Source organism: Mobula birostris, chromosome 9 (assembly GCF_030028105.1).
Source record: "Mobula birostris isolate sMobBir1 chromosome 9, sMobBir1.hap1, whole genome shotgun sequence".
In the NCBI taxonomy this organism is placed as follows: domain Eukaryota; kingdom Metazoa; phylum Chordata; class Chondrichthyes; order Myliobatiformes; family Myliobatidae; genus Mobula; species Mobula birostris.
The window spans coordinates 97,107,902-97,132,412 of record NC_092378.1 but is presented as its reverse complement, the minus strand read 5'-3'; the positions used below and the strand labels follow the sequence as shown (position 1 = coordinate 97,132,412).

Sequence of the window (24,511 nt, the reverse complement as noted above, 5' to 3'; positions counted from 1 at the left end):
ACCCATAATTAGCCATGATTCTTTCCCCATATCAACATTTGATCTTTTACCACCCTTTCAGAAATACAATAGAATTCCCCTCATCATCACTCACTGAACCAGTTCCAACACCTGAAGTAAGACACCAAAAATATTTTCCTTTCATCATTCGCTTAGACAATCTAGCTTACTCCTTAAGTTATTCTATATACCCTTCCTCTTCCTTTGGTCCCTTCCCATTCAAGTGAAAAGAATCCCTCCCCTTTCAGAAGCTCCTTTCTACTGTTCTTCTAACAATCTTTTTTTTGTTTCATTCACCTTCTGCCCCAACGCTGTTTTTAATTCTGCCTTTCCAGAAGTTCAACATTTTCTGCTCAGTATTTACTTCAAACCTGTTCTATTTTTTTTCCTTCTATTCTGACACAAGAGCATCGACCTGATATGTTAGCTGTTTCTGGTAATGGAGGTCAGCCTAACCCGCTCAGTATTTTCAATAAATGCAGCTTTTATAACGCAAAGGCTCTACAGTGCTCCAATTCCGGCCTCTTGACTTCATCTCCGATAATCAGTCTGCCATTAGCAGCCTTCCAGGCCCAAAGCTCTGAAATTTGCACCCAAAAGCTTTTGATTTCCTTCTATTAAAATACTCCCTAAATCCTAAATATTAAGATTTGAGTTCTTTATAAGATATTAGTAGTGAAATAGAGGGAGGATTTTCACAATTTCACAGCACAGAATAAGTACAAGACAGCTATACAGCCTAATTTTTAGCAGTGGTAATACACAATTGTCCGGCACACAAAGCAATCAACGTCTAATATCCACACAAGACTAATTTATACGAGTATGACTGGGATGCTATACAGAAAACTGCATGATGTTGCAATGTTCTTTGTTTAATTATAAAGTTCTGCCCAAGATGATCTGACCCAAAAACAATTTTTCTAAAATATCAACCTGCAATTTAGTTTAATTACTGAATTATAGTAATACATGGCTTGTATTTGCTTACACTTAGAGAATCATCTGTTAACTAGGAGGTGTAACCAAAAGATTCAGAACTGACTTCAAAATAACTCCCAAAACTGTAGGACTGACATTCCAAACAGTCTAGGCTGGGATGCACATATGTATATCTAAAGACAGCTCGTGATACACTTCAATAATTCCAGAGCCATGCTATTAAAACAACCTCACAAACAGCAAATACTTAAAAGTTAACTAAAGTGTAAATTCAAATTTCAACAACCATTACACCCAAATTTTATTTGCACTCATTGGACTTAATTTGGCATTGAGATACTACGCGATGCCACCTCCAAAGAAGCAAAACACCCAGCACATTTCAAATCATAGTCGGGAACTTCAAGCAGGCTTATTTGAAGAAAACCCCACCCAAGGCGGGGCATAACCTGTGGCACCAAAGGTCCCAACACTCTAGACCATTGTTATACGAAGATAAGGAATGCCTACTGTTCCATCCCCAAACTGCATTTCACTAAATTGGATCACTTGGCTGTCCTTCCCTGACCCACATGCAAGCAGAGGCTAAAGAGCAAGGCTCCTGAAATCAGGACAATGAAGGGGAGCTTATGGGAGGCAGGGGGGCAGCTATGGGATTGTTTTGAGTCAGTGGACTGGGCCATGTACAACAACTCGTCTGTGGATCTGAATGAATACACCATGGCTGTCACAGACTTTAGTAAAACAGCTGTAATGAGTGTGTCCTCTCAAAATAGTTTAGTCTTCCCTAACCAAAATTCCTGGATGAACCATAGGATCTGCAGTCTGCTGAGGCCCAGATCAGAGGCATTCAAGTCTGGTGAGCAAGAAAGCTGGGGTGAAATGGCAATTCTATACTAAACTAGGATCAATGAAGGTTGCTCAATAGTTGTGGCAGGGCTTGAATACGATCACCTCATATAATATTAAATCAAGTGACATAGGAGACACCAGGACTTCATGTCCAGGTGAGCTCAATGCCTTCTATGCTCACATTGACTGTCAAAACATGAAGGAAACATCACGCATTCCCACAGCCCCTGATGATACTGTGATTTCAGTCTCAAGCCAACATGCAAAAAGCCTTCAAATGGGTGAACCCAACAAGAGCATGCAGCCCACAGAGGGTACCTGGCCAAGTACTAAAGACCTATCCTGATCAACAGGCCAGAATTTTCACCGCGTAATGAAACATATCAACTCCTGCCTGAGAAGTGATGTGACAATTTGGCTACCAGAGCACAGGTCCACAACAGATGCCATCTCACTGGTTCTTCACTCAAAGCTGGAACAGTTGGACAGCAAAGATGTATACATCAGGATGCTCTTTAATGACTACAGCTCAGCATTCAAAACCATCACCCCCTCAAAACTAATCAATAACTTCAAGATCTTGGCCTCAATACCTCCTTGTGCAATGTGATTTCCTCACTTGCAGACTCCAGTCAGTTCAGATGGGCAACAACATCTCCTCCATGATCTCCATCAGCACAGGTGCACCACAAGGCTGTGCGCTTTTCCCCCCTGCTCTTCGCTTTACACTTATGACTGAGTGGCTAAGCATACTCCAATGCCAAATTCAAATCCGCTGACTTGGGTCTAATCAAAGATGGTGACAAATCAGCACATGAGGGAGACTGAAAATGTGACTAAGTGGTTCCATAACAACAACCTCTTACTCAATGTCAGCAAATCCAAGAAGCTGATTATTGACTTCAGGAGGAGAAACCAGACGTCCATGAGCCAGTCCTCATTGGAGGATCAGAGGTGGAGAGGGTCAGCAAATTTAAATTCCTCAGTGATATTATTTCGGAGGGCCTGCCTTGGGCCCAGAAAGCAAGTGCAATTACAAAGAAAGCACAGCAGCACCTCTACTTACTTCAGAGTTTGTGCAGATTCGGTACGACATCTAAAACCTTGACAAACATCTATAAGAGCAGAGCAGACTTGATGGGCCAAATGGCCTAATTCTGCTCCTATACCTTATGGTCTTACATTAACCGGCTGCATCACAGCCTGGTATGGAAACAGCAGTCCGACTGAACAGAAAATCGTACAGAAAGTACTGGACATAGCCCAGTTCATCATGGGTAAAGCCCTCCCCATCAGTGAGCACTAAATGTTGCCGCAGGTAAGCAGCATTCATCATCCGGACCCCCACCATCCAGTTCATGCTCTCTTCTTGCTGCTGCCATCAAGATGGTACAGGAGCCTCAGGACTCACTACACCAGGTTCAGGAACAGCTATTACCCCTCACCCACCAGGTTCTTGAACTAAAGGCAATAACTTCACTCAACTTCACTTCAAATACCCAAGTTGGTATGGTTTTTCATTGATTTGATTATGGCAATTATTCTATTATGGATTTATTGAGTATGCCCATAGGAAAATGAATCTCAGGGCTGTATATGGTGACAAATGTACTTTGATAATAATGTTACTTTGAACTTTGACAACCATAATGGGACATGATAAAGTATAACAGATTAAGTAACAATTTAACCTACCTTTTGTTTTAAAACTACCCTCCACATGCATACTCCTGGTATGCTAATACTGCATTGACAAAACTAATAAAAACACTTGTAACCAGATTACGGAGTAGAAAATGCTAAAATATGTCGGTGGATATTGGTCTCCCAGGATCCATACACATGAACGACAACAATAGAAATGTAGCAGAAGGAGAACTATAGGCTGTTTCTCTCCTCCATATCAACACTAGGAACAACAGGCTCCAAAGCAAGGTGAAAAGCACTTTAGGAGTAAAACCAAATTATTTCCATAGGGGCCACTGGCAAATCATCAAAACTCAAGCTAATATCACATGGATTTTTTTTATCCAATCAATTCAACATTGAACTACCATTGGAAGAAATGGCTTTTAAGATGCAGACAAGGAAACAAAACAATAGATCAGTCCATCAAGCCTGAATAAGATCAAGGCAAGTCTTACACCCCAGGCCCACTTTCCCAACTGATTATCTTAGTATTTAAACATATAGCAATTTCAAACTTGAATATACCTTCCGTTGCTCTCTGGGAGGTGAAAAATTACATGGACATTTGACACACTGCAAAAACATATGATCGCTCCCCTAATCTGAGTCTATGCTCTTTTGCCCTGCTCCCATCACCACTCAACAGGTTTTTTTTTTAAATCAGGAATAGTTAGAATGCAGACAAGAAATTGCAGATGCTGAAATTTAGAGTAACACACAAGATGCTGGAGGAACTCAGTAAGTATTGAGAGAAATAGACAGTTGATATTTCAAGTCAAAACAGTGAAGACTTTTGGGTGAAGACTTTCTCTCCAGGATCTTGAAAAATGAGTTTAAGAAAATAAAGATGAAGTGATTATTCATACTAAGATATCGTGATGTGAATAACATCGCACTAACTTACTCTAGCTTCTTATTATCCATTAGGATAGATTGATAATATGGTCTCTCGTTGTGTATTAATAGCAATTCCACTGTTAAATATAGTAAAGGTAATTACTGATTTGATCACTTCCAATTGATGAGGAATGAAATCCTACTCCCCTTTAAAAATCAATTTGCCCCAAATGACAGGGTGCTAAAGGGAGAATTTCACACCCTGCATTAACTGAACTTTATGCAGTTATAATGCATAATATTGCAGTACAAATATTGAGACAACAAATCAAAAGTGAACCTGTTATCTCACCAACCTTTGAAAGAAAGATGATATCAAACTAACTCTTTGCCTCAGTGAAATTAGAAATAGCACCTAAGAAAAGCATTCAATCCATTGTGCCCATTCCAAGGGGGAAACATAGGAATGAATCAAACTAACTGTATGCAAGACAGCAACTTATTCTAACAGTGTCACAAATTACATGTTGGAAATAACAATCTGACAAATTTCACACTGCTAAGTAGTCAAGTAGGTAAAAGTAGGTTGTAAGTAAGTAGGAAGATTTTGTTTTAATTAAATTGACTGTTCTCAAATGATGACAGAAGGAGTTAGTGTGGCTGACCCTAGGCAGATTTAAGCAAGCCATCTTCAATCACGTGGCATAATTTGCCAGTTCATCAGTCGCAACCAATATCCATAATGTTCCAGATTCAAAAAGCAACAGAATAGCTGCATACACTGGGTAAACTATAAGGAAGTAAAGGACAGAAATCCTGCAATATTTTCAGACCAATAGATCACAGAACAAATAACCTCACACTACAATCAACTGCTCTTGGACAAATGTGTGATACACATCAATCTCTCTTACCGCTGTGCAATAATAGATCCTCACTTGTTCCACACTGCAATTCTTGAGCTCTTCTCTGCAATCTAATCTTTGGGGTGCTTTCTCCAAGAGAGCCAAAGGCTAAGTGTCCCTCCACACTAATGAAAGCATGGGCCATCTGCACTCAGAGGACTTAAGAAATCGCATCTCTACCACATCTCCAACATACTTCCATCCAGCACAGCCTGCACCCCAGACTTGACTCATGGGCTGTCTGGAACAGGCAACAAGCCCAGCTTCAAGAAGGGAATACTGTACAACCACTGTCAATTCTTTGAAACATTTATCTATATCTCGGTATTTTACAAGTGCTTTGATGCTTAAAAACTGATTAAAATTAATCAGAAATACAAAGAAATAAATCTTGGTCAGTTGTGGTACAGTTAAGTGCTGAACCAACATGCTCAAAGCAGACAGGGTACCCTATAACTATTATCAATTCCTTTAATAAGATCAAAAGATAATTTATAGATAGATTTTTTTATTGTATAGAATATTAGTCACAGTTATTTTTAAATTATTTTACACAGCTTTATCAATGGCACACGTTTGAAACGTTAAAGGACAATGCATCATTCAAGATAAAAACTTTTGAAAGTAATATGAATATTTGATAGATATATACACACACACACATATATATATATATATATACTTGGAACACATTATGACACTCCAACTACAGGGCACACATTACAGAAAGCTCCAAGAAAGCAAATACTAGAGTTACCTTTACCCAACTGCTTTCATTAAATAAAAGTAATGCACACCAAGCAGCCTAAACTGCGAGCTGAGCTGACGATGGAAGCTTCAAGTTCTCGGCTGCACACTCGAGACTCCGTATTTCTATACAAATCACACCACCAGGTCACTGTATAGAACACAGCCATAAGCAAGGGTGCTGAGTTAGCAACAGCCAGCTCCCAGAAACTGGCTCCAGTTGCTCACGGTAACACCCTGCTTTAGGTCTCTGCAGCTACTGTAACTGAAGGCTGATTGTGCAACAAATGGAAGTAAACAAGCTAGCTACAGGATTCTTAAAGGCACTCACCTAGTTCTATGCATCGTGCAGCTTGTATACATGTACTTTAAACACGTTTTTTTTTTTCAAATTTTGGTTTAAGGAACGTCTCGATAAAAAAAATGCAAAGCTTACCTCGTCTCTTGTCCATGAATTCCCAGAAATGCAGCTGAGGCGTGACGTGCCTTTAGGGGAAATCTCATTAAAAATGTTCAAAGACCTTGTTGCACTCTCTGGGCCCCACTTTGCAAACCTGCATGCACACTACTGCACAATTCTCCACTGCAGATTTCCCCTTAGTGCGTTTACTCCTCGTTTCTTCTTGCCACTGCCTGCCACCAGCTGATGCCAATTCGCTTCCTTATGTTAAAACACCACACTGCCCCCCACCCTTTCGTTTCTCAAACGTACCAGCTTCAGTCCTTCCTTTCAACTCAGCTGCCATAAGCCGAGTAAAAGCTGCAGCAATAAGCCAATCTTGACCATGACATCACACAGGAAGTTGGAAAACTGCCAGACACGGAGGCTTACTGAGGTATATTTTAAACACACCCATGTCTACAAGTGATTGTCATCTTTACGTAGGTGTTTCATACTTTTTAAAAGAGAAAATTTCTCCCACTTTAAACCAAAAGAAGTCCTCCCTTGCAGCTCATTCTCACTAAGTACTCTTAAGGAAGTGCTTAACTGAAACTATGACTGTACAAGTTTGTAGTTAGCTCCTTTTCCTGACCAAACCTTGCAAGTTCTATTAAAATCACACTGCTAATCAGAACAGGTGGTGGCCATCTGGTCCATTACGTTTGTGCTAGCTCTTCAGAAAGGAAAGCTCTGCAGAAAAGAAAATTCAGTCCTGCTTTCCTTCCTTTTTCATATATTTATTAAATTCTCATTTTAAATTGTTCATTATTGATCACACAGCATCCTAACCGTTTGTTGTTGGACCTTGATCTCCCTACTAACCTCCAGCATCTGAACTTGTTTGATAAAGACATACAAGAATTGTTGTTAGCAATGCAAAAAACCTCAAATCTCCAGTTTATCAGACATCATTGGCCTGCAAAAAGCCTAACTTGCTAGAAAAGCAAATACTTGTACATCAATTTCCATCTAAACACTTCCTGCAACCCTTTAGTCATCAGACTACAAACAAATCAAATCAACACTAAAGCTAAACCAAACAAGAGTGATGGAAAGACAACAATGAATACTCCTGAATCTCCAGAGAGAAATGGTTTCAAGATAGGGAAAGACATAGTTCTGAACCAGGAAATAATCCCCAGGCAGTGCTCTGCATAACTTGCAGACAGATACCTGCATAAGAAAACATGGTCGGACTCCCTCCTATCCCACAATAGTCATTGTTCGTTATAGATCACACAGCATCCTAAGCATTTGTTGTTAGAACTTGATCACTCCACTAACCTCCAACATCTGACCTAAAATCACAGACTTGGCACAGATGCAAGCCTACACCCCAACTATAATAGTCAATACCTTTTCCAAATTGCAGGCCAAGTTTAATATCACATGAACTTTCTCCGTATATGCATAAATACTGCGAGGTACAGAAACAATGAAAAAATTGCTTGCAGCACCATAACAGGCACAGATTCAAACGACAACACACAGAAAACAATGTCCTGCAAAACATTCATAAGTTATGCAGGACAGTGAAGAAGAACTGTCCAAAACATTAATGCCAAAAGAACCAGTTAACAATGAATCTATGGCAGTGTAAGAGGTGTTCCGTAGTGCTCCATTGCTGGGGTAGATTTAGGTTGTGCAAGTCAGTTCAAAAACCTGATGGTTGCAGGAAAGTAGATGACTTCCTCTTCCTCATATAAAGAATGTCAACAATTTGCAATTTGATCTTGGTTTGTATCAGACTACAGTGGTATCCCTCTACTAATTTTAATGTCTCACTCGTCTATACTAAAACAAAGATGGATGGTCAACCAGAATTGTATTGTTCTTCAGCAATATACATTAAAATTTAAATCCAAAGACATTTCCTGATGAACAAATTTATTTTATTTTAACTGAACTTGGCCCTGAAATTAATGTTTTGGGCAAATGTAATCAGAATAATTGCTCTGCAATAATAAAATGCAAAAAACCTTCTTCTTGATTTGGCAAGAAGTTAATTAATTGGAAAAAAAATGTCACAATGCATTAGATGATAGATCACATCTCAGGAACTTGCAATTTAACTACTCTTCTGTCAAGTAATATTTTCCAACCACAAGTCAACTTAAAGCCTCTTAAACAGCAAATCAACAGAGCACAGTTAACCAGAGCAATCTGAGGCAAAATAAAGGACAAGGAGTGTATAGAACCTGACCATGTATCCTGCAATGCAACACTGTCATGGGAGGCAAACAGATTCTATTCTTCTAATGCAGTATTACGACGATGATATTGTTCTGCAACCCTTTAGAAAGGATGATAAAGCAGTACTTTTATATCAAACTGTTCAGTGAAACATGAACAAGTCTTCCCTCACAAAATTAAAAATTTTCTGATCAAATAATCCCCCATTGATCAAAGAAAATAAATCAGTAAAAATTAAATATTAATTTCAAGGTTTATTCTGCAGATACATTGTGCATTGATTTACTAAATTACACATTTTAAGGTACTTCAACATGATCAGATGCCATATTAATGGCTTAATTTTTTAAATAAATATGATATAGAATTTTCTTGCAACTACATGAAAATGAAGGAAGGTGATGCATCATTAACTTCTAAAGATGGCTGCCATATACGGACACATTTGAGACGCACAATGTCATGAAAGACACTACATAAATGCAAGTTCCTTCTTTCACGCTTTCACAACACGTTCAAAAGCAGGATTTCCCCTGCACAAGTTCTTGATCTGAGCCATGCTGAGCTGGAAACCTGCCATGATATGATGGGTAGAGATGCAGACAATGGCCATTGCCGACTTGCCCTGTAGTCCTTTTGTTAGGGAATAACACAGATAAAACACAGCAGGCAAATGATAATGATTTGTAAAGCCAGGAAACAGGATGTGGCCCACACTAATTGTCAACACTGGACTCCTCTAAAATTGTGCAAGTACAAGTAATGAGTAATTTACAATCTCAAATTAATCCATCACCCTCCGCTTACTCATAAAATCTCCCCGTGCGCCGACATCAATTATGCTATACTGATGCACTATAAAAACTGGATGTTGAAAACATGTGAAAATTATTTGTGCCATAATTAAATATCCACTTACTCCAAATATATATTGGGCCTACTACAGCAACTAGCTAGGGCTTTCTTCCCCCACCCCCGCAACATGTCACAATTCTGTGACTGCTACCACCTAGACCACCTAGAGCGCAGCAGTTAGCACGACACTAGTACAAATCGGAGGTTCAATCCCAATGTCCTCTGTAAGGAGTTTCAATGGGTGCGTTTCCTCCCACAGTCTAAAGGTTAGTAGGTTAATTGCTCACTGTAAATTCTCTCATGATTTGGCTAAGGTTAAATGGGTGGGTTGCTGGCGACACGGCTCCAAGGGCCAGGAGGACCTGCAGCTCAAAATTAACCAAAGTAGCAGCACAGGGAATCACAGTCACTCACCTAGATCTCTCAACCTCCTGACTTATACTTTTCAGTGTTCTTTCATTATCATTTCTACATCAGTAGCCAGGAAACATGGTACAATAGCGCCTCTGCAACACCAGAAGCATACCATCTTTTCCAAGAATAACTATATACAGATTCCAAAATCCCCAGCTTGGTTAGCAACACTCAGAGCAAATGTATACTTAGAATTTCATAAAATTCAAATAAACTCAGACATATCTGTGCCACTTAGTAACTTTATATACTTTGCACCACCTGCAATTTTACAGCTATCACAGGCAGTCAACACATGAAAAAAAACTACAGAAATGCCTCATATCCAACTTTCTGCCCAAAGTTGCATGCCATCTTGGACAATGTCTCCCATCCACTACATAATGTACTGGTTGAGCACAGGAGTACATTCAGCCAGAGACTCATTCCACTGAGATGCAACACAGAGCGTCATAGGAAGTCATTCCTGCCTGTGGCCATCAAACTTTACAACTCCTCCCTTGGAGGGTCAGACACCCTGAGCCAATAGGCTGGTCCTGGACTTATTTCCTGGCATAATTTACATATTGCTATTTAACTATTTATGGTTTTATTACTATTTAATTATTTATGGTGCAACTGTAACGAAAACCAATTTCCCCCAGGATCAATAAAGTATGACTATGACTACAACACAGACCATATTGGCCACAGCTAACCAACTCCTGACTCTCATCTCAGATGCAAATACAGTACTGGACAATAGTGTATTGTTCCCAAAAATGTTCAGTGGCCATTCAACTACAGCATATCCCAGCTGTACATCTCCTGCACAAGTAAAGCTTCCAGCAGGCAGTGTCACCCATCCAAAGCACCCTTGATGTGTGAGAACTATTTTAGTACTGCCTGCTTTTTTAAGATTTTTTTAATGATTTTGAATCATCTGCCCCTGACTACTGATACTATTTAGTCACCATGCTCTCTACTCAGTTATGTCACTCTAATGGAGTGCTATCCAACCCTGCACAGATTAATTAACCAACCTCATCTCTTTTCTAAATGATTTCTAGGCTACAATTTTAACTACATACTACATACAAAGGCACTTCTTTCTCCATTGCTGAAGATACTTTTATTTAAGGCACTATTTATTCCCCTAACTACCTAACACCAAACTAAATTAATCTTGCTTCCTATCTAACACTTGTATAAGAGCACAAGTTACAACATGTCACTGGACAGCAGCTAACAAACTTTCCTCACCAGGTCAGAGATATGGAGGTTAGCCCACTATCCCTGCAGTTACCTTGCAATGATCAACTAACAGTACATTCTAGGAATCCGGGCAGAAATATTCTAGTCACCAAATGTCAAATTAAATATCATGTTTTAGGGAAAAACAATAACGTTCATTTATTTTAAGTATAGATACTCAGTACATTTTCAAAACATCAAAAAACAACCATTTCCAGCTTTTTCAAATAATAGGTTAAGACTGCTTACTCACACCTTAAAAAGAGAACGCTAATGGCTTGGCCCACATTGAGCAGTACTTGTCTTAACAGGAAATCATAAGTACTCATTGCCAGAGTTGCAAAGGTTATAGTCAACAAGATAGACTCAATCTTTTGTGCAATGCCTTTACTCACACTGCTCTGGGGGGAAAAAAAACTATCTGAAATATATATTAACACATTACCTATCATGAGAAGTCCCATATAGGAAGCTGGTCCAGAAGGTTCAGACACTTGACATCAAGGATGAAGTAGTAAATTAAATTCAACATTAGCTTAGCATAGAGGCTCCCAATAGCATGAGCCAATACCATTAAGCAAGGGGTCTGCAGACTCCGGCTCAGCAGGAGAGCCAGAGAATGAATGGCAGATGTTTGCCCCTCTGACTAGAGGCCTGTGACTAGTGGTGTGCTGCAGGACCCATTGAGTCTATCATCTATACTGATAATTTGGATGATAATACGGTGAATTGGATCAGCAAATTTCCAGGTGACACCAAGATTGGTGCGTAGTGGACAGTGAAAAAGGTTATCTAAACTTGCAGCACAAACTGAACCAGCTAGAAAAATGGATGAAAAAATGGCAGATTGAATTTAATGCAGACAAGTGTGAGGTGTTACATTTTGGGAGGACAAACAAGGGTAGGAGTTACACAGTGAACGGTATGGCACTAAGGATTGCGATAGAACAGAGGGATCTGGGAAAGCAAATCTATAATTCCTTAAAAGGGGCGTCACAGCTTGATAGGGTCATAAAGACAGCTTTTGGCATACTGGCATTCATGAATCAGAGTAATGAGTACAGGAGTGAGGATGTTATGTTGAAGTTGTATAAAATATCCGTGAGGCCAAATTAGGAGTATTGTTTGCAGTTCTAGTCACCTACCTACAAGAAAAGATAGCTGAAGCCAGGTGGGTAGGAAAAGTAAAGGGCTGGAGAGGAAGGAATCTGATAGAAAAGTGTGGAACATAGGAGAAAGGAAAAGAGGAGGGGACCCAGGGGGAGCTGATAGGCAGGTGAGAAAAGGTAGGGGACCAGAGTGGAGAATAAAAGAGTGGGGGAAGGAAAGTTTTTTTTAAAAAAAGAGGATAACGATATTCATGCAATAAGGTTGGAGGCTTGCCAGGTGGAACATAAGGTGTTGCTCCTCCACCCTGAGGGTGACCTCATCACGGAACGAGAGGAGGATACGTCAGATTGGGAATTAAAATGTTTGGATACCAAGTAGTTACGCTTTTGGCAGATGGAGTGAAGGTGATCGATGAATCAGTCCCCCAATTTACGATGGCTTTCACCAATGTAGAGGAGGCCGCATCAGGAACACCGGACACAATAGATAATCCCAACAGATTCACAGGTGAAGAGTTGCCTCACTCAGAAGGACTGAATGGAGCCCTGAATGGAGGTGAAAGGGTAGGTGTAGTACTTTGGCCACTTGCAGGAATAAGTGCAGTGAGGGAGATCAGACGGGGGGGATGAATGGACAAGTGAATCAAAGAAGTGATCCCTGTGGAATTTGGAGGGGGGGGGAGGAGGAGGTAAAGATATGTTTGCATCCCCTTAGAGATGCCAGAAGTCACAGAGAATGATGTGTTGGGGTGGTAGGCAAGGACAAAAGGAACTCTATCCTTGTTAAGGCAACAGAAAGACAGGGTGAACGCAGATGCTCGGGGAAGAGAGGAGATGCAGATGAGGACAGCATCAATGGGGAGGAAAGGAAACCCCGCTCTTTAAGGACGACGACGTCTCTGGTGTTCTAGAAAGGAAAGCCATATTATAGGAACACAAGGTAACCATGGGAATCAGTAGGTACATAAAAGATGTCAGTCAGCAGTTTGTCTCCAGAGATGGAGACAGATTGAGAAAGGGGAGGGAGGTGTCAGAAATTGACCAAGTGAATTTAAGGGCAGGATGGAAGTTGGTGGCATAGTTGATGAAACTGACAAACTCAGCATGGGTGCTGAGAAAGATTTGGGGAGTGTTACCTCGGTAGACTAGGAACACGGACTGTTCTATATAGCCAGTGAAAGTTCAGGCATAGCTAGGGCCCATGGACACCCTGAGTCTGGAGAAAGTGAGAGGAGCCAAAGGAAAAATTGTTGAGGGCGAGTTCCAGTTCTGCCAGACAGAGGAGGGTGGTAGTGAAGGAGAACTGGTTGGTTCTTTTATTGAGAAAGAAGCGGAGGGCTTCAAGGCCTTCTTGATGGGGGATAGAAGTGTATAGGGCCTGGCCATCCATGGTGAAAATGAGGCAGTCAGGGCCCAAGTAAATGCATGCAGGCTTTTTCCAGTGAAGTTGGGTGAGACTAGAACACGTCATAGGCTAATGGTGAAAGGTGAAATATTTAAGAGTAATCTGAAGTGGTGCTTCTTCACTGAAAGGGAGATGCAAGCTTGGAATCAGCTGCCAGTACAGGTGGCAGATGCAGGTTCGATTGCAGTGAATAGGAGGGGTATAGAGGGTAGCTGATTTTTTTTAAGATTATGAAGACACGCAGTCCTCTTTTATTGTCATTTAGTAATGCATGCATTAAGAAATGATACAATATTTCCTCCGGTGTGATATCACAAAACACAGGACAGACCAAGACCGAAAAAAAACTAACAAAACCACATAATTATAACATATAGTTACAACAGTGCAACAATACCATAACTTGATGAAGAAGTCAATGAGCACAGTAAAAGTTCAAAGTCTCTCAAATGTCCCACATCTCACGCAGACGGGAGAAGGAAGAAAAACACTCCCTGCCATACCCGACCACGGTCCAACTCTGAGTCATCCGAAAACTTCGAGCTCTGATCAGCTTTCTGACACAGAGTACTGAGCGTCATCTCTGTCCGAACGATTCGACCTCCATCTCGGTTGCCAACAGCAGGCAAAGCCGGGGATTTTGAGGCCTTCCCTCCAAAAGATTCCCGACGGCGCAGTAACGACAGCAGCGAGCGAGCGTTTCAGAAATTTTTCCAGATGTTCCTCTGTGCTTTCACGTCCATCTCCATCAAATCAGAATTGTCCACGGCCCCTATTTAACAGATACGATATCATTTTTCAGCAGACGGCTGCGCACACTGCTTCTCTCTCCTCCCTTGCAGATGCAGATCAGTAGGATAAAGCAGAATAGCAATTTGGAATGGACTAGATGGGCCAAAGGGTCTGTTTGTTGTAGTACTCTATGACTATACTCTAATATGCATGTTTACTATTAAAGGCAAAACTTGTGTTTAATTAAGGTCTTATTACAAGTGAACAAGATGGAAGCTGCACAGTTCAAGGTGGAGCACGCTGGCTTCTAAAGCAGAGGTTGTTGGACCAAACCCCAGGTCAAAATTAGGATAAGTGATTTATGCAAGTGTATGACTGAATGCTTGTTGTACCATTGGTGGAGGAGCAGGTAGTGTTGAGGAAACAGGGCGGCTGCAGAAGGACTTAGACAGATTAGGAGAATGGGCAAGAAAGTGGCAAATAAAATACAATGTTAGAAAATGCATGATCATGCACTTTGGTAGCAGAAATAAACGTGCAGTTTATTTTCTAAATGAGGAGAAAATCCAAAAATCTGTGATGTAAAGGGACTTGGGAGTCCTTATGCAGAACACCCTAAAGGTTAACTCCCAGGTAGAGTCGATGCTGAGGAAGGCAAATGCCATGTTAGCATTCATTTCAAGAGCAGGGACGCGATGCTAAAGTTTTATAAGGCACTGATGAGGCCTCATCTCGAGTATTGTGAACAGTTTTAGGCTCCTCATCTAAGAAAAGATGTGCTGGCATTGAACAGGGTTCAGAGGAGGTTCACAAGGATGATTCTGGGAATGAAAGGGTTATCATACGACCACCATTTGATAGCTCTGGGTCTGCACTCGCTGGAATTTAGAAGGATGGGGTGGTGGGGAATCTCATTAAAACCTTTCGAATGTTGAAAGGCCTAGACAGAGTAGATGTGGAAAGGAGGTTTCCCATGGAGAGGAAGTCCAGGACAAGAGGGCACGGCCTCAGGATAGAGGGGCGCCCATTTAAGACAGAGATGTAGAGAAATTTCTTTAGCTAGAAGATGGTGAATTTGTGGAATTTGTTTCCACAGGCAGCTGTGGAGGCCAAGTAGTTGGGTGTATTTAAGGCAGAGCTTGATAGCTTCTTGATTGGACACAGTAAAGTTCATGTACAGAAGGCTGGGGAGTGAAGCTGTGGAGGGGAAGAAAGAATCAGCCATGATTAAATGGCAGAACAGACTCAATGGGCCAAATGGCCTAATTCTGCTCCTATGTTTTATAGTCTCATGGCCTTATGGTCATTGGAAGTGCTATCCTTTAGCTGAACTTTTAAATTGAGATCCAGTTCACAATGATATTCCTGTAAAGAAGCACAATGGATTTCGACCAATATTTATGTTTCATCAATGATTGTTACAAAATTTTATCTCGACATTATTATACTTTATTTCTGCTGAAAAACTTCTTACTTTTCGTTGTTACCTGAAGAGGCAAATATGTTTTTGGCAACAAGAACAGAACTAAAATGGAGATAAACAAGTTGTACTTTCAAAGTCATCATTTACATGGAAAAACTGATGTTAACAATATTTTTTTATCAAAAAGATACACTTCCAAGAAGACAAGCTGTAATATCACCCCCCCATGCACTGCCATTTATACTCACACTCCACACCTCGTACCTACACTGACACAGCCACAATCCTACTGTGTTTGCATATGTTCTGTTACAACCCAGAGTTCCTCTTGCCAAGAGACACTTTGTCATTTTTACATTCTGTCAGTCACCTTATGTTGAGATACTTGAGATGTAAAAAGTCATGAAAGGTAGAGATTGGATGAACATACATAGTGTTTATCTCCCCCCCCCACCCACCCAAGAAAAGGGGAACTGGAAACTAAAGGGATGTTTAAGGTAAAAAGGACCTGGAGGGCAACTTCAAAGTAAATTTATCATCAAAATACATACATGTCACCATATACAACGCCGAGAGTCATTTTCTTGCACGCATATACAATAAATCCAATGACCATAACAGAATCAATGAAAGACCACACCAACTGGGCAGACAACCAGTGTGCAAAACACAACAAACTGTGCAAATACAAAAAAGAAAAAAAATAAATAAAGCAATAAATATTGAGAACATGAGATGAAGAATCCTTTAAAGAGAGTCCATAGGCTGTGGGAACAGTTCAGTGATGGGGCAAGTGAAGTTATCCCCTTTGGTTCAAAAGACTACGGTTGAGGGTTGCATGTGCGCAGCCCTCCTGTGAAAAATGATGTCATATCTGTTAAATAGGGGCCGTGGACAATTCTGATTTGATGGAGAATGGACGTGAAAGCACAGAGGACCATCTGGAGAAATTTCTCAAACACTCGTTCACTGCTGTCATTACTGTGTGGTCGGGATTCTTTCAGAGGGTAGGCCTCAAAATCCCCGGCCTTGCCTGCTTTTGGCAACCGAGGAGGAGGTCGAATCGTTCGGACAGAGATGGCGCTCAGTACTCGGTGTCGGAGAGCTGATCAGAGGTCAAAGTTTTCGGATGACTCAGAGTCGGATTGTGGTCGGCATGGCAGGGAGAGTTTTTCTTCCTTCTCCCGTCTGCGTGAGATGTGGGACAGTTGAGAAACGTTAAACTTTACTGTGCTCACGAACTTTCTTCATCAAGTTATGGTATTGTTACACTGTTTGTAACTATATGTTATAATTATGCGGTTTTGTCAGTTTTTTCAGTCTTGGTCTGTCCTGTGTTTTGTGATATCACACCAGAGGAAATAATGTATCATTTCTTAATGCATGCATTACTAAATGACAATAAAAGGGGACTACGTGTCTTCATAACCTAACTGTTCCTGAATCTGGGCGTGTGAATGCTGAGGTTCCTGTACCTTCTTCCTGATGGCAGTAATGAGAAGAGAGCATTCCCCGGATAGTGGTGATGGTCCCCGATGATGGATACTGCTTTCTTGCGGCAACGCTTTATGTAGGTGTGCTCAGGGGTGGGGAGGGCTTTACCCACAACAGACTGGACCGCATCCACTAAATTTTGTAGGATTTTCCATTCAAGGGCATTGGTGTTTCCATACCAGGCCGTGATGCAGCCAGTCAATGTACACTCCACCACACATCTATAGAAGTTTGTCAAAGTTCTAGATGACATGCCAAATCTTTGCAAACTCCTAAGTAGAAGTGCTACTGTGCTTTCTTCATAATTGCACTTACGTGCTGGGGCCCAGGACTGATCCTCTGAAATTATAACACTGGAGAATTTAAAGTTGCCGGCCCTCACCACCTCTAATCCCCAATGACTGGCTCATGGACCAAAGTCCACAATCAGCTCTTTGGACTTGCGGTCATTGAGTAAGAGGTTGTTGTGGCACCATTCAGCCAGATCTTCAGTCTCCCTCCTGTATGCTGGTTCTTCACCACCTTTGATTCTGCCTATGACAGTGGTGTCATCAGCAAATTTAAATAAGGCATTGGAGCTGTGCTTAGTCACACAGTCTTAAGTGTGAAGCGAGTAGAGCAGGGGACAAAGCACACCTCCTTGTAGTGCACCTGTGCAGAGGGTAGTGTATACGTGAAATGATTGAGGCAGGTACAATAACACCATTCGAAAGATACTTGGATAAGTAAATAGATAGGAGGGGTATAGAGGAAATTAGACTGGCATGGTGGACACCATGGGTTAGTGTGGACAAGTTGACCCAAAGGACCAGCTTCCATGCTCTGCTATTCTGACTGCAAAATCCCAGCATGATCTTTATAGACTGAAAGAAAAAAGAAAATTAAAGACCTTAAATGTTACATAAAATTTGTGGTCTAATGTACAGTAGTGATCCCTACCCTCCTGTATACTTCTGAGGCATAAACTATTTACAAAAGGCACTGGAAAAAAATCCACAAAGTCTCTAAATTCACTGGAATGATAAGTTAATCAAATCAATTCCCTCATCAAGGCCAACAGTTTGGCTCTAATTACACTCAGTCATCTGGTAAGCCACATCCTGAAACAGCCACTTTATTCAGAGCTCTAACATGGGAAAATAGCAACATCTTTATATACTCCTATGAATCTCTGGGCCACAAATCAAAGTACAGATCGAGCAATTACGAGACTGAGAACATTGAATCTCCACATCAGAAGCACACTGCAGTAATACTTGAGGAGAGGAGCACACCACCTCCCAGAGTGCTCACCAATCACCCCATCAAGCAGCTCCTGTGGAAGAGTCAGGAGATTCCCCAGTGTGGACCCAGAGGAAGGAAATAGTCCTTGATTCTGATTAATGATTGAGGCGGTCAGTAAGTACATCTACATTTTGTCTCCTGCCTGTAGGCTAATCAAGATCGAGAAAACAAGTTGTTATTTTGTTAAATTTATAGTTTACACTAAACATTTTTATAAAACTGGTCAAATAAAATAATTCAGCAAGGTGGCATTCAATGAATAAATGCAGAGTTGAGATGGGTGTTTAAGAGGATGAGAAGGGGTTAGCAGATAAATGAAAACATATAAAGGAAATATTTTGCAGGTGCATTAGTAACAAAAAGTAGTTTGAAAACAGGAATAGAACTGCTACAGACAGGATAATACTACAGGTAATGTTTTAATATTTCCTTTGTTCGTTTTGCTTCAGTACTTGCTAAGGTTGACAGAACAGCCAGAAATGACACTGATGAATGATGGGAACATTTAACTGTTAAAATAAATAAGCAAACTCAAAGGATTAAACAGAGACAAGAAACTGTAGATGCCGGAATCTGAAGGAACAGAGAAGACTCTAGAGGAGCTCAGCATTGGAGGGGAAAAAAAGACAGCCAACTTGCTGGGTCGTGACCCTTCAGCTGAACTGGAATATAAAGAGGTGATAACCAGTAGAAGGGATATTGGAAACAGATGGAGAAACAGGATCCCAAGTGCCCCTGTCGTATTTCTCTTATTTTCCGATCTTACTTTTCAGCATCTTGCTTGCTGCTCACGAGATTAAAGCCTGCTCGAGATGGACTGCATCAGCGTACGTTGAAAGAATCTTGGGAAGTGATAGCAGTGGCATTACTATATTTAATAACACATTTGGAAAGATGTAGTGCCAGAAGGCTGGCAGATAATGAACACAATGTCTATACTTAAGATGGGTGACAAAACATGCCCAGGAAATTATAGACCAAATTTCAACTTAACATTGGTGGAATGCAACAGGAATGCAAACCCTAACAAGACATATTAGAAACAATAGCTGTATTATTGAATAGTGGATTTCAAAATATATTTTAATAATGCTAACCAATTGCCCTTCTTGATTTCTGAAGAGGCAGGGTGGGCAATGGAAACACAGCAAGAATTTACATAATTTTTTTTAAAAGCCCTTCAAAGCCATAGCATAAATAACAGAATATTTAAGTAGGACTTATGACAAAGCAGAGTGGGAGAGATATTCACTGCGGAAGAAGGGGCGCTGAATGAAAATAGACCAATTAAATAGAAATATTTAATGAAACAGTAGGAGCCCAGAGTTGCTGAGAAGCTCAACGTACAAAACGATTTACAACTATGTCATCTGAAATGATATAATATCAAGGTGAGAAATGAAGTCTCTGGGGTTGTAAGTAGAGTTTTAAGTAGTTTAACATGCAGTACATATTTTTCTCAATGCTCTGAAGCAGTCCAGGAAATACAGGAAGCTTCTCCAACCCCAGTGAGAAATGAGACCATTAGATTTTGCTCTGGGAATGAGGTCAGCTAAATAGAACAAATACCCATAGGGGAACATTTAGAAGATAGTGATCAGATTAACTATAGACAACGATTCTAATAGTGAGTCATCTCCTGTAAAAATATTTCATGAAGGGATAATTCTAGTGGCAGTAAAGCCTGGGTAATTTGAAATCAATGGTTGGCAACTAACTGAACAATGTGGTTTTTAAATGAAGATGCTTCATGTCCAGTATAGATACGTTTTGATCAGACAGCAAAATAGTTCAAAGATATTAAAGTACATCATCATATACTACCGAGATTCATTTTCTTGTGGATATTCACAGTAACTATGAAGAAACAAAATAGATTCAATGAAACACAACACAAGGACAGACAAAAAACAATGTGCAAAAGACAACCAATTGTGAAAATACAAAAAGGAAAACAAAATAATAATAGATAAATAAGTCACAAATAATATTGAGAACATGCCTCTTTCCTAATGGCAGCAGCAAGAAGAGTGTATGGCCTAAATCGGGGTTCCCAACCGTTTTTATGCCATGGGCGCCTATTAACCAAGGGGTCCATGGTTCCCAGTTTGGGAAATCCTGACCTAGATGGTGGGGATCCTTAATGATGGGTGCTGCTTTACTGCAACAGTGTTCCTTATTTTTGAGTTCAATGGTGGGGAGGGCTTTAGCTGGGATGGACTGGGCTACGTCAAGAGTAAGTAACTGAGACACAGACTGATCTAAAGAGAGAATCAATTAAAAAAAAAAATGAGGAAAAGTTATATAGTTTAAGTAAATGCTACCTTGGATACAATCTAAAGAAGTAAAATTATGGAAGCACAAGTTAACTTCCTATTATCCCTTTATCACTGTGGTTCCCAAAGTGGGTGATATTGCCCCCCACGGGGACAGGCAGTGGAAATGGCCCTCGGTAGCGAGGGATTACAGGCTTAATTTAAGAATTACTTATTATAAGCATTTGATCCCTCAAGTGCCCTCATAATTGATTACAATGATCATGCAATCAATCACCTCATCCCTTGCTAACCTACCGTACTCAGACTTTGCTCAAAGTGCATTATCATTATTGGAAAACAATGCGACTCTTCCGTATTTGCATATCATGTGAAATCTGGACTGAAGTAATTGTGGTATTTCTGGGCCAGGCATTATTGCCGTTTGCTACTGTAATACAATGCTAGCTAGTACAATTCCCATACTCTATTCACACAGTGATGCAATTCCTCTGAATTAGGTTATGGCATTCAATGGGGTAAAGTTCAGGATCTGCTCTTTTGAATGATCTTGACTGCATTTCTCTAGCTCACGGCCCAACCAACATAATCGCTCCCCCACCTTGTGTCTTCAGGCAAAAAAAAAAATCAGATTTTGCCTGAGCTATTATGGCTTCATAACTTTTCCTATATTGATTACAGCACTTGAGATCAGGCTAAAACAACAAGCAGTTGACCATGGCTGTAAATCCATAACAAAAAAATAGCAGAAGCAGATGAAATGAAAAAGTGTAAGTAGTACAGTGTAGAATATCTGAAACATGGATTTACACTAGCACCAAACAGCCAACAGCAGCCAATGTGTCTATTGTGTAGTTGTGCAAACAAGTGTTTTTTTTAAATGAGGCAAAGAAATCATCCAGGCTCCTTGAACATTTGAAGAAAACACACCCTGATAAAAGCAAGCAAGAGCTTGGTTTATCTTCAGGTACTCCATGAACGCTTTCAGAAATGCAAAACACTTCAAAACATGGTTTATGCGAATCATTCAACATTTCATTGCTGAATCTGGAAAGCCCCATACAATTGGAGAAGAACTATACTAGCAGCAGTACGGAGGTTTTGAGTACAGTTTTGCGTAAGTCACCTTTTATTGTCATTTCGGCCATAAACTGCTGGTGCAGTACACAGTAAAAATGAAACAACGTTCCTCCAGGACCATGGTGCCACATGAAACAACACAAAACTACACTAGACTATGTGAGACAGCACAAGGCTACACTAGACTATGTAAAACAACATAAAAACTACACTAGACTATGTAAAACAACATAAAAACTACACTAGACTACAGACCTACACAGGACTACATAAAGTGTACGAAACAGTGCAGGGCAATACAATAATAAATAAATAAATAATAAACAAGACAATGGGCACAGTAGAGGACAATTTCAATACAATAATGAATGATCTAGATGTCAGTCTAGACTATAGGTACTGAGGAGTCTGATGACTTGGGGGAAGAAACTGTTGCACAGTCTGGTCGTGACAGCCTGAATGCTTCGGTACCTTTTGCCAGATGGCAGGAGGGAGAAGAGTTTGTATGAGGGGTGCATGGGGTCCCTCACAATGCTGTTCTTCACCAAACCAAAATTAACACACTTCTGCTCAACAACAACCTTGTTCAAAGACAAATAGATTAAATGTCTGAAAATATGGATTATGTAACATTATGCAACACACATAAGACAACAGAATTTGCTCTGCAGTTGGATGAGTCAACTTTGACAGGCATCGTATGTTTGCTTCTTGGTTATGTTCACTTCATAAAAGGTGAAAGCATAGTTCAATTGTTGTTGTTTGTAAGAGGTCTGGAAACATAATGGGGTAGTCAATATTTTGGGCTGTTGAGCGATTTTTCAAAGAGAAAGACATTCTGCTCACCAATATTCTTGCTTGTGCAACAGACAGAGCATCATCAACATCACTTAAAAAAAACTGTACCCAACATATTTTCCAATCACTATGTAATTCATAGACAACATCTTGTTGCAAAAAAATCCAAAGTGACTACTACACAAGTCATTAAATTATCATTTCAGTAGTTAAAACCAATTCAAATGTTGGCAGTTCTTGACTATTGTACTGGGAATAATGAATGGTTGAGCACTTGCTGTTGCACACAGTAATCAGAATCAGGTTAATTACCACCAGCATGTGATGTGAAATTTGTAAACTTAGCAGCAGCAGTTCAATGTAATACATAATCTAGCAGAGAGAAAAAATAAATAAATAAAATAATAAATAAACAAGTAAATCAATTACATATAAGACTATAAGACAAAGGAGCAGAAGTCGGCCATTTGGCCCATGGAGTCTGCTCCGCCATTTTATCATGAGCTGATCCATTCTCACATTCAGTCCCACTCCCCCGCCTTCTCACCATAACCTTTGATGCCCTGGCTACTCAGATACCTATCAATCTCTGCCTTAAATACACCCAATGACTTGGCCTCCACTGCCGCCCATGGCAACAAATTCCATAGATTCACTACCCTCTTGCAAAAAAAATTTCTTCGCATCTCTGTTCTGAATGGGCGCCCTTCAATCCTTAAGTCATGCCCTCTCGTACTAGACTCCCCCATCATGGGAAACAACTTTGCCACATCCACACTGTCCAGGCCTTTCAACATTCGAAATGTTTCTATGAGGTCCCCCCTCATTCTTCTGAACTCCAAGGAATACAGTCCAAGAGCGGACAAACGTTCCTCATATGTTAACCCACTCGTATACTGAATAGATTTTTTTAAATATGCAAAAACAGAGATAATAATAAGAAGAAAGCCCTTAACTCTGAGTGGAGTCATTGGGACATCGTCATGACGGCATTTTTTTTTTTAGCAGGTTTTCTTATTTTTACGAGGCCGAGTTGCTAGTTTGACGCTCAACCCAGCACGGGTGGGAAGCGTACAAGGGAGCTGGCTGGATTCGAACTCAGGAGCCTTCGCTCCGAAGTCCGGCACTGATGCCACTACACCACCAGCCAGCTAAGCAGAAAAACTATATATTAAAAACTTGAGGTAGTGTCCAAAGCTTCAATGTCCATTTAGGAATCAGATGGCAGAGGGGAAGAAGCTGTTCCTGAATCACTGAGTATGCCCCTTCAGGATTCTGTATCTCCTACCTGATGGTAACAGTGAGAAAAGGGCATGCCCTGGGTGCTGGAGGTCCTTAATAATGGACATTGCCTTTCTGAGACACTGATCCCTAAAGATATCGTAGGCTAGTACTCAAGATGGAGTTGACTAGATTTTCAACCTTCTGCAGCTTCTTTCGGTCCTGTGCAGTAGCCCTTCCATACCAGACAGTGATGCAGAATGCTCTCCACGGTTACAACTATAGAAGGGTTTCAGTGTATTTGTTGACATGCCAAATCTCTTCAAACTCCTATTAAAGTATAGCCGCTGTCTTGCCTTCTTTAGAACTACACCGATATGTTGGGACCAGGTTAGATCCTCACAGATCTTGACACCAAGGATCTTGAAGCTGCTCACTCTCTCCACTTCTGATCGCTCTATGAGGATTGGCATGTGCTCCTTCGTCTTACCCTTCCTGAAGTCCACAATCAGCTCTTTCGTCTTACTGACGTTGAGTGCCTGGTTGTTGCTGTGGCACCACTCTACTAGTTGGCATATCT

The 24,511-nt window shown here is 40.6% G+C and overlaps 1 protein-coding gene across 3 annotated transcripts in view; it reads right to left on the bottom strand.

Moving 5' to 3' along the window:
* The window catches only part of LOC140202889 (dual specificity mitogen-activated protein kinase kinase 3-like), a 154,927-nt gene that overhangs the window by 118,249 nt on the left and 12,167 nt on the right, over positions 1 to 24,511 (bottom strand). Inside the window, exon 1 of one of the 3 annotated variants that reach the window (XM_072268430.1) lies at positions 6,409 to 6,699. The exons of 1 other annotated variant lie outside the window; for it this stretch is intronic. In XM_072268430.1, coding sequence (XP_072124531.1) covers positions 6,409 to 6,424 — 16 coding nt within the window. In that variant the 5' untranslated portion in view covers positions 6,425 to 6,699. Of the gene's footprint in view, positions 1 to 5,982; positions 6,242 to 6,408; positions 6,700 to 24,511 lie in introns of those variants that run through there. One more of the 3 variants, XM_072268431.1, reaches the window with a different exon arrangement.